This window comes from Arachis hypogaea, chromosome 14, assembly GCF_003086295.3.
Source record: "Arachis hypogaea cultivar Tifrunner chromosome 14, arahy.Tifrunner.gnm2.J5K5, whole genome shotgun sequence".
In the NCBI taxonomy this organism is placed as follows: Eukaryota; Viridiplantae; Streptophyta; class Magnoliopsida; order Fabales; family Fabaceae; genus Arachis; species Arachis hypogaea.
The window spans coordinates 12,865,508-12,876,492 of record NC_092049.1 but is presented as its reverse complement, the minus strand read 5'-3'; the positions used below and the strand labels follow the sequence as shown (position 1 = coordinate 12,876,492).

General features: G+C 31.0%; 2 protein-coding genes across 9 annotated transcripts; one reads left to right on the top strand and one right to left on the bottom strand.

The window, feature by feature from the left end:
* Positions 1 to 227: 227 nt before the first annotated feature.
* On the top strand, positions 228 to 4,506 carry LOC112741577 (histidine kinase 1-like). 7 transcript variants are annotated; one of them, XR_011870646.1, is made up of 9 exons: positions 228 to 490; positions 664 to 759; positions 929 to 997; positions 1,162 to 1,260; positions 1,622 to 1,813; positions 1,929 to 2,088; positions 2,195 to 3,171; positions 3,370 to 3,538; positions 4,149 to 4,506. XR_011870646.1 is itself a non-coding variant. In XM_072213786.1 (6 exons), exons 2-5 carry the CDS (start codon positions 1,238 to 1,240, stop codon positions 3,487 to 3,489), a joined length of 498 nt encoding a protein of 165 aa, XP_072069887.1. In that variant the 5' UTR covers positions 260 to 997; positions 1,162 to 1,237; the 3' UTR covers positions 3,490 to 3,538; positions 4,149 to 4,296. The 7 variants fall into 7 exon arrangements, 2 of the variants coding, with proteins under 2 accessions (XP_072069887.1, XP_072069888.1); XR_011870645.1 differs by having other exon boundaries at positions 664 to 829; positions 2,195 to 3,538; XR_011870644.1 differs by having other exon boundaries at positions 259 to 759; positions 1,193 to 1,260.
* Positions 4,507 to 6,749: 2,243 nt separating this feature from the next.
* LOC112741574 (putative stilbene synthase 2) lies at positions 6,750 to 8,610 on the bottom strand. 2 transcript variants are annotated; one of them, XM_025790594.3, is made up of 2 exons: positions 8,285 to 8,610; positions 6,750 to 7,949 (listed from the first exon to the last, which is right to left on the bottom strand). In XM_025790594.3, the coding sequence occupies exons 1-2, from the start codon at positions 8,460 to 8,462 to the stop codon at positions 6,958 to 6,960; spliced, it is 1,170 nt and encodes a 389-aa protein (XP_025646379.1). In that variant the 5' UTR covers positions 8,463 to 8,610; the 3' UTR covers positions 6,750 to 6,957. The 2 variants fall into 2 exon arrangements, with proteins under 2 accessions (XP_025646379.1, XP_072069886.1); XM_072213785.1 differs by having other exon boundaries at positions 8,281 to 8,551.
* Positions 8,611 to 10,985: the final 2,375 nt, after the last annotated feature.

Genomic DNA, 10,985 nt, shown 5'->3' with positions numbered 1-10,985 from the left:
AATATCTTACTTTTTATAAGAGTTGTCTTTAAATTTATTTTAAACTTTATTTTTTAAGTGTTGTCTAAAGTTTTTAATGCCTCTTCTAAAAAATAAATTTTATCTTTAATACATATTTTAACTTTGATTATCATTTTCTATCAATTTTAAAATAAAACAAATCTAACTTAATAACAAAAAAACAAAAAAATGAAAAGTTAATTAGGATTAGAAGATCAGAGAACACCACAAAAAGAGGATTAGGGTTCTCCATTGCACGGAAAAAAGAGAAGACAGAAGAAAAAAAATGCACGGTGAGGAGAAATTAACAGAGAGTGATGAAGAGAAGAAAAGAAAGGAAGAACTGCCATCAAAGGAGGAAGAAGAGAAAGAAGGAGAAGAAGACGACGGAGAGAGAAGTTGCCACCGCCACTTTCTTCACCTCCAGCACCGTCTCTACCTTGCGCTGTTGTTGTTGTTTCTACCTTGCGCTGCCAGATCTACCACTACTGTAATCCCTCTTCTCTACTCCCTGTCGTCGTGTTTCTCATTGCTCGAGCTCACGCCTTGTTCTGCTATGCTCTGTCGTGTTTTTCTGCTCACGCCGTTCTGAAACCTGTGCTCTGCTCCGCGTTCTGAAACCTTTGCTCTGCTCCGCCGTGGTGCCGTGCTCTATCCTCTCAGGCAAATCGACAACTCTCCGCCGTTCACCTCTTTCACTCAAGCCTCTCGCCTCAGCCTCGGTCCTCAGCATCTCTTCCTCCATCGTCGTTGTTGAAGGCTTGTAGATTGATTTTACATACTACTTGATTAATTTAGTTGAATTGTTGAATTAATAACAATAGTTCCAGTATACATCTCTCTCTCTCTCTCTCCACGCACATCTCTTTCAGTTTAATCGATTGAAGAAGCTCACATAATCCTTTTATTCTTTTCATTGTTTTTGCAGTTTCGAGTTCGATCATGTCGAAGGACAAAGACTTTACCAATTTGTCGCTCACCTTCAAATACCTCTTAGGTTTGATTTAAATTGTTGTTTCTTTTTTGAGTAATCACATTTAGCAATGTGATTATAGTTTAATTGTTTCATAATTTTTATAAAATAGTATTGCATTCTTAGGTTTGTATTTTGTTGTTCTATTTTGTGTTTGGGAGTGCTTAGTTGCCAATTTTTGAACACAGGCATCTTATGGCTCTGTGTTTTCCTCTGAAGATTATCAAAGAACTGTTACTAATGGTGAGCTTCAAAAAAAGATGAATGATGAAAAAAAAGATTACAAGGTGCTGCACTTGCTCTATTCTGTTTATTTTTAAAAACATTGTCTTACTCCTCTACACAATCAGTGGTTTGAGTTATGTTCAGTTTATTTATCAATAAAAAGTTTGGAAATATTGATAGTGCACTAATTATATTTAACTAATTCACATGAATTAATTTTTATGGGAGAATCGATTTCCCTCTGTTCTTCACAATGCACATTCATGTATGGCATTTTACTAAGCTGATGAAAAGCTTTTTTGTTAGTTGAATCAAAATGTATTCTTATTTCATTTATTTATGTATTTTTTTCACATTGTGTCAAAATATGGAAGATTGCGCACGTTGTTATGGTTATTGAAATTTTGTGTTGGACCATAGCAGCAATCCAACTCTGAAGCCCGAGACCGACTCTGTCCATCTCCTCCGCAAACAAAAGCACTTACTTGTCTGGTCTGATTTTCATGTAAGAGATGGCATTGCCATATACATTTACAAACCTTATAAAAGAATGAAAATTGATGCTAGAAGAAAGGCAGAGGCATCAAGCAATAGCCAATTTCTTGCAAACATGAGGTTGATTTTCTCAGTTTCAATCTGATTGATTATACTAAACTTGTGTCTAGATTTTGGTATCTACTTTTGTTTTATCAAACATGTAATTAGGATCCTTCTTTTTGGTGCATTGCAGCCATGAATTGAGGACACCTATGGCTGCAATAATTGGGCTACTTGACATTCTTATGTCCAACGACTGTCTAACCAACGAACAGTGTGCAACGGTTACTCAGATAAGAAAATGCTCGATGGCACTACTCCGGCTTCTTAATAACATCCTGGATCTCAGCAAGGTGACATATTTAATTATTTTGCTCAAGAACATTCAATTATAAGTTCCTTGAAAAAAATATGCACTTACTTGTTTGGAAAAACTTTCTAAAGATTCATAGAATATAGGTGGAATCAGGAAAGCTAGTTCTAGAAGATGCTGAATTCAACTTGGGAAGGGAACTTGAAGGACTAGTGGATATGTATTCGTTACTTTACGGGAAGCATATTAATATTTGCCATCATGTTATCTTATATTGTATTACATAGTGTTAAACACCATCTTAAATTAGTGAAAAGCACCGTTAAAAATGTGATTTTAACAACCTTTTATATATTTATTTTATTTTTTTAAGTATGTTATACAAAGTGTTTTCTATAAATATACGTAGGCTTTAATAATACACATTATAGTTCCTGTGTGTGGTCTTTAGACATGTTTTGTCATTTCATCTTATCTTTGATTTGATCTCCTTAATGCATCTAGATGTTAGTACCTGTCATACTGAGACAATTTTCATTAAGTGTTGCAGATTGGGCAGTAGTTTTGCTTTAGATCAAATGTTGATTTTGCTTATATCATTAAACGGGAGGGTGATAAATTAAATCTCTAATTAACTTGACTGTTGACAGAGTTGATGTTAGTCTATGTTGAGAAGGTATTTTGGCACTCATAAATAGATTATTAGCAATTGTAGTTTGTATTTATATAAAATATACAAATTCATATATATTACTCAAATATACTAATTTGTGAAAGATGAAAGAAGCAGCAGCATGTTGATAGCTTGAGTAATTAGTATAAAGGAAACCTTATCTGATATGAAGTGAGGCACAACCATGCATTGTGTAGACAAATATTGTTAAGTATCAAGTTTGACCAGTCAAACTTGGCACATGACGTCAATTTGTAGGTTAATTAATGGTCCAAAATCCTTGTGGAGAATATCATCTCATAGAAGAAGAGAATCAAATCCGTTAAAGTAGTTAGAGGCTCCTATTAACTCACTTATCCACCCTTGGTTTCAGTTTCAGTTTGAAGATTCTCTGAACCCTTGTGCACTACTGTGGTAGGTGATGGCCTTATCAAGCTCACATATACAAAGGTTCCTCTTGGGCAAGCTCCATAGTTTCAGTTCCAACTTGATAATTCACTATGTGGTCTGCAGATACTTAATAAGAAGTGGATCTGTTCTTTTTTAAATTTTCTAAATGGAATCCTATGTGAATGAAAACACCTCATTTATGCTGATCTTGTTTTGAATGTTGGAAAACATAAAGTTTTTAGTCTTGTTCTATTTTAGGTTCTTTTGTCAATTTGCTCATTGTTGACGGATCCCAACCCTGATGATCCTCTTGTCCCTGAAATTGCGGACATGTACAAGACTGACAGGGCTAAGTATGAAGCTACTGCACGCAGCTGAACACTAAGTGCAAATGGTGCATATAGAAAAATTGTTGCGGCATGACCTCGTAAGATATTTCTATCTTATACTTACTTGCTTTTATATGTTTATGTTATTCTTTTGCAATTTTTTATGTAACAAAATACTGATTTTTAATTAAAAAAAAAAAAGAGAAAAATCTAATATAGCAGCAAAGTTATTTCCTTCCACACCAACAGTTATGTGAGTGAAGTCTCTTCCTGTGACCTTGTTCCTTCTGATTCTATGATTCTAAATAAGAACTACTAAGCTAATACCTTTTTGGAGCAATCATCATTCTCTGAATTGCATTTCTCTTTCTCAGTTTACTCAGGTACTTCATCAAACACATACCATGCATCATTTTCCGTTATTGCACCTTTTATGTTTCAATTTTTTTTTTAAATGCAACTTTAACTAAACCCCAATTCATTTATGTATTTGTTTTTCATTTGGGAACTTCCGCTTTTATATGCTGTAACTTTATAAGTTGTTTCAATGGATTCTACACTAAAATATTGAAGTATATGGATCCTGAATTATTTTGTTCCTTTGATTTTATTCTATTAGTGTTGTTTTGCTATTTTATGGATAATCATATGGTTAGAACTTAGAACAATTTGGGAGTTTTCTGACACCTGTATTTTCTGCTGACACAGGTTAAGAATTATTGATTTAATAGGGAAGTTTGATGTTACTCGCACATAGTTATTAGGGGAGTATAACAATGGCTACTGCAGCAGTTATTGGACTCGGTGGAGGCAAGAGGATTTTGAGTTCATCATACCATTACTCTGATGTTACCGAAAAGCTTTCATTTGGCACTGATTTTGGATCCACACACTATCAGATTGTTCCAACAAAGCCAAGCATGGATATAAAATATGCAAGTAGATTGACATCTTTTTGATAAATATTAATTACTATTTTGTTGCGATAATTATTATTAGACAATAATTTTATTTTGTTGAGAATTATTGATGAACATGAATTTGAAATACTAATTGAACTTTTTAATATCTATTTTAATTAGAATTTTATTATTAGTTATTTTGTCTCTTTTATAATTTTTTTTCTATTGTGCATAAATTTATTTATTAATTAAAATAATTACACATGTATGAACAAAAAATTTTATTCTAAATTTTATTTTTTTGTATTTTTATTACAAAAATAATTTTTATTTTTATAAAAAAGGCAACACTTTTATTAGTTGCATATTTTGAATATTAGACAACACTTGTATGGTTGCATATCCAAAAGAAAAAGCAACACTTGTATATGTTGCATATTCAAAAGAAAAGACAACACTTGTATAGGTTGCATATCCAAAAGAAAAGGCAATACTTTAAAGGGTTGGATATTCAAAACTAATAGGCAACATTTCAAAGAATTGCAAATTTCAACTTATAGCAACACGTAAAAGAGTTGCATTTTATTGCAAATAGGCAACACTTTTTAGTAGTGACCAAAATACGAGAGAAGAGATAACACTGTAAAAATGTTGTCTCAAACACACCTTTGAAGTGTTGTTGTTTTTTAACCAAAGGCAACACTTACCAAGTGTTGCTCTCAAAAGCGTTGCTTTTGAAACAAAAAAGTGTTGCCTTGATCTAAGGCAACGGCTGCATATGCAACGCCACCCAAAAACGTTGCCTTAGGTCCAAAAGTGTTGCCATAGATCAAAAGCAACCTTTTGTCAGCCTTTAGGCAACACTTTTTAAATGTTGCCTCAACCTAAAAATGTTGTAGTGTTAAGGAAGTACATTTTATTTATTATTAATGTAATAAATTTTTTTCATTTTATATTTTATCATTAATTATAAAATACATAAAGAATTTAAATATTTTTTAATAAGTTAAAATATTTTATATTATGTGGTAAAATTTACAATAATAATAAATATATTTTTATATTATTATTTGAATAAACCAAATAATTATCATTAATTTATATATATAAATGTAATCTTAATAATTATTGATGGATATTATGGTCGAATAGATTAAATTAAAGTATATATTATTTTAATCTTAAATAAGAAAGGAATAATGTAAATGTTATAAATAGATGAAAAAAAATATCATTTAAATATATCGCAGAAAAATAGAGTGTCAATATCTCTTTAAGCAACAGTATTTTTTATTATGGAAGACGAAAAATTTACCGAAATGAATATCCGTGGATATTATTGACGATAGAAAATTATATGAGAATTCACAAAGTATTTATGAGAATGGAAACAAGTATCCATCCTACAAAAATTCGTTAAATTGATGCAAATATAAAATTACTTAATTGTTCTCATTTATATATATCTATTAATGTTAATTCAATTTTTTTTCAATTATATTTCTATTGTCATTCTCTGGTATTTCAGTCATCAGAGATCATTTTCATTCTTACTAACCATGAATTTGTGTTAAACTTTAATTATGTTATGATATTATGTTAAATTGTGTTAATTTTGTTAGATTATATTAAATTATATTAAATTATATTTTTTATTAATTTTCTTTAAAATTTTTAAACGAAGACGAGAAGAAGAGAATACCCGTTCAATAGATAGTCATTGCTATCTCTATATTATAGATTAATTAACACATTCCACTAATCTATTATACATAAAAAGAATCGTGAGCAGTTTTGTGCACAAATATAATAATAATAGAATAACTAGCAAGTAGTTTATTTAAACAAATGTCGATGGTTCGAATCTTGTCTTATACATGTAGCAATTTATTAGTCAATAATAAATTCTTAAATAGAGTCTAGTAACGTATCGTGAGAAACAAAAAAAAAAAATAATACCAACGGTTACAAACACTTCCGTTATTTTCTCAATGTATTTCAGCAATTGTATATGCTACTTAAATGTCTGTAACTCGACGAGCTTTGACTGGATCACTGGAACAATACACAATATTAAGAAATTGAATTTTGTTCCGTATTTACAGCAACGTAACACAAGATGATATGATGAGTATTCTTTTTCTATAAAATTAATTTTATTATATTCAAACTTGGATAACAACATATTAAAAATTAGACAATAAAAGTAACATTATTATATAATTATCTATGAGATACTTCAAAGTTCAAACGCACGATAATATAAAGATTACAAATACATAATACATCAAGCCTTATACTACTATCATACCAAATACTTTTTGACTTTATCTTCAATGAAACCTCATGCGAAGGCGTTTATAGTTGTTTTTAAATGAAATTACAAACCAAATATTGGTATGTGTCATGTTGCTCAATTGAAAAAAATTTCATATATTTGTTAACTAATAGTTACAAACGTTGATATTAAATCCTCACATAAAAGAATTACGTTCGACATTTTTGTCTAAGTTTTCACTCAGCTAACAATACAATCAAAACCTTATTCTTAAGCAAAAGATAATTATTAAAAAGTAACACAATCACATATATGCAGAGAGATATAATAAACTGCATCATATGGTCATGCTGCGGAGAACAACAGTTTCAATAGTGAGACCAGGACCAAAACCAAAAAGTACACCCCAATCAAGTCCTTCTCCGGTGGTTTTAAGTCCTGCTTCAAGTGACTTCTTTCTCATCAAATCCATAATGAAGAACACACACGCACTTGACATGTTACCATAATTGCTAAGCACATCTCTGGTGGCTTTCATCTTCTCTGGCTTCAAGTTCACCTTCTCTTCAACTTGGTCCAAAATTGCACGTCCACCAGGATGTGCAATCCAAAATATTGAGTTATAATCAGATATACCTAGTGGATCAAAAGCTTTACTGAGTGCATCATTGATGTTTTGTGAAATAATATCCGGAACACTCTTGTTAAGATAGAATGTAAGTCCAACTTCACGAAGGAGACCACCGATGGCTCCATGGCTGTTAGGGACAAGTTGTTGATCAGTTGAAACAATCTCAAAGAGAGGATTCTCAACCTCTGGAACAGGATCAGAACCAATGATAATTGCAGCAGCTCCATCGGCAAACAATGCTTGTCCTACAAGACTATCCATGTCTGTCTCACTAGGACCACGAAAAGTGACTGAAGTATTTTCAGAACAAACAATAAGCACACGAGCATCCTTGTTGTTTTCAGCCAAGTCCTTAGCCAAACGAAGGACAGTGCCGCCAGCGAAGCAGCCTTGGTGGTACATCATGTACCTCTTGACGCTTGGGTCGAGCCCTAAGAGTACGATGAGTTCGTAATCAACGCCAGGCAACGCAACACCGCTGGTGGTGCAGAAGATCAAATGTGTGATCTTAGACATTGGCTGACCCCATTCCTTGATTGCCTTAGTTGCAGCCTCTTTTCCAACCCTTGGTACCTCCCTGATCATCATGTCTTCCCTTGCATCCAAGGACGGTGCTTTGTATGCGCACATGTTAGGATTCTCCTTCAGTATTTCTTCCGTTAGATACATATGTCTGTTCTTGATCTGTGTTCTCTCACCTGAAATAATAATATGTAATTCACATCCATCAAGTTATTTGTCAAATATAAAAATTGTTTATCACCATTTTTATTATTTTTGTCACATTTGTAAATTTTTTGAGTTATTTTTGTAGTGATTTGAATCTTTAGATGCTATTTTAATAGTTTATCCAAAAACTTATAATTATAAAAATAATTTTATCGTTAAATAGTTATTATTATTATTAATATTAAGCAGTGAATATGATATATCATATAATATGTTAATTATTACGTATTAATTAATATAAATCTAAAACGACGAATTTTTTTTATAAATATTTAAAATAAAACAAAACTATAAAACTACGTACAAATGCGCTGAAATTTCTTCTTGAGGTCGGTCATGTGCTCGCTATTGGTTACTCTAAAATAGTAATCTGCGTATGTGCTCTGATCAACACAGTTTGGTGGATTTGCTGTGCCAATCGCTAATACGGTTGCAGGACCTTCTGCTCTTTGAACCTTGCGGATGTCACTTGCAGACACCATCTTCTCTTAGCTGTGTTTTTTGGAATAGCAAAGCTTGGCTATGTTGTTTGGGATAGGAAAGCTTATTAGCTATGTTCTTTGGGATTTTGGTGAAGACTTAGGCAGGGGGAGGGGGGATATTTATATGCATGAGAGTAGGGGCATATGTGGCATTGAATGGACGAAATGGAACATACATAGAAAAAGCGTGCTCAAACGATGTTCTCTGACTTCTTGGTTGTTTTATTGCTTTACTTTGACTTTGATTGATTGTTTATATATCATTGATTTATTTTACATATTTGTGTAGTTTTAGTATTATTTAATTCATGATATTGTGGATGGCGGCTCAGATTATATATTGGTGGTATATTTCTTTAATTCTTTATAGTGCTGTATGTATATATTTTGTGTTTGGTAGAATATGTTGTATTTATTTGTTGTTTCGCTTTCCTTTTTTTTTTTATTTTTTTATTTATGGCAATCGACTTTGATTTGGTTTGTTAGAAATGTCTTAGTTTTGGGCATATCATCGAATAGGTGCATGCAGTAGGTAGCTGGGCACACGTGCTTTTTATTACCATTATATCCATGTCATGTTGAAATTAAATCTCTCGAATTAAAAATGTTTGTGTGTTACTTATTAACTAGTGGTACTTAATTATGTTTATTTATAGTTAAGTAATCTTATTATTTTTATATAAATTTCGATATTCAAAGACGATGTATTTGACTGGGTGTGTGAGGAGTTTGGTGGATGCTGACACTGGAGAGTCACTCCACGCCTCTATATATCTACCACACCACATGAGTCTGGTCTTAATTAATTTTAGTCTTGCTTAGCTTGTACATATTAAACAATAATAATATAATATAATTGACTATATTATTTTATACTGCTAGAATTTTTTATTACTAGTCAGTCTCTCATCATTTTACGGATGGAAAAGATATTTTCTTAAAAAAATATAGTGCCATTCACAACTTATAAACTTGTAAAACTGGAATCATAAATATTCCTCAATATATATATCATCTCAACTACGTACCGCAATAATAAATTGAATTTTAATAGTATAGTCATTAAATTCGTAACTGAAGCTTACCATCACCACCAATGTATATAACAGGGATTGGAGTTTAATTTGTATATAAAATTTTATTTGTATTCAATAGTATCTTTTATCATCTATATCTGTTACAAATTGAACATTTTTTTTATTTTTAATATTCTAATAATTCAAGATCTCTTAGTTAATTTACAAAATTTTTCATTTTAACTGATTTCATTTTTATTAATATTATATATTTAATGGATAAAACGTTGAATTAGTATTATACCGGTTTATGCACTAATCTCCTTTGAAAGGATAGAAGGTTAGTTGCTTCTCTAAGGCAAAAAAGGCTGCAACGTGCAAAAATAATAAATTAATTAAACTGCAATTAGTAGTGTGTGATTTCAAAAGAAGTAGTCGCGAAAATGGTAATGGATATGAAAGTTAAAATAGTCAGTTTCGTTAGAATGGATCTTATTGATAATTGTTAAATAAATAATATGAAGGTCAAAAAGAGGGGAAAGGTTGTAAAAAGAGCCGATCCCCTTGTACATATTGTTATATTTTTATAGATATAGATTAAGATAATATATAGAACCCATTTAAATTTAATTTAATAATATTTTTTATTTTTTTATTACCTTTTTCTATATTAATGAGGTGCCTAAATTGTTTTTTTTTTAAATAATAATTCATTAATTTATATTTTTATATATTATTAGTCAATTTTGTTGACAAAACAATTTCGTATACTATTACATAAATTTTGGCAAATAGTGGCAGTTTTATAGTCAGATAGTGGCGGTTTTATAGCCGCTGCAAAACAGATAGCATCGATTGTCCATTAATGGCAGTTTTCGCAAACCCCTGGAATAACTGCTGTATACTAGGACTTTGCTGCGGATCCCTTTTGCGATGGTTTATAACCGTTGCTAGATTTGAATAATGTTTAAAAATTCGGCGTTTGTATTGTCACTATTTTGCAACCGTCGCTAAAACTAAAACGAAAATATAACATTACGATCTTATTGCAGCGATTCTATAAACCGCCGTCATATTTTGTTTTTTTGTTATTAGTTCTTTTCTCGGTTTGGTAGGCATTTTACTCTATTTCATAATCAATAATTTTCTATCTTGTATTTTGTGCCATTTTTTATTTTTGTTTAATTTATTAGAAAGTAATTAAAATAAATAGCGTTCAATCAAATCAAAACACACATGCAAAAATAATATATATAAAAGTAATTTGTCATAAGTGCATCATTGGCTATAAACTAAAAAAAAGTATCTATCCTTAGGTAAATAAATAGTAAAGACAAAATCAAATAGAATTCTATAGTATTTGTACCAATTGATTCAAACTCATGATTTTTTTTTTTTTTTTTTGCAGGTTATCATTGCCAGAAGAAGATAGATGGCCTTTCACAAGATAAAGTTGGTGTGCTCCCTAAAGAATCCAGCTATGCAGCAATGTCAGGTGACAAATTAT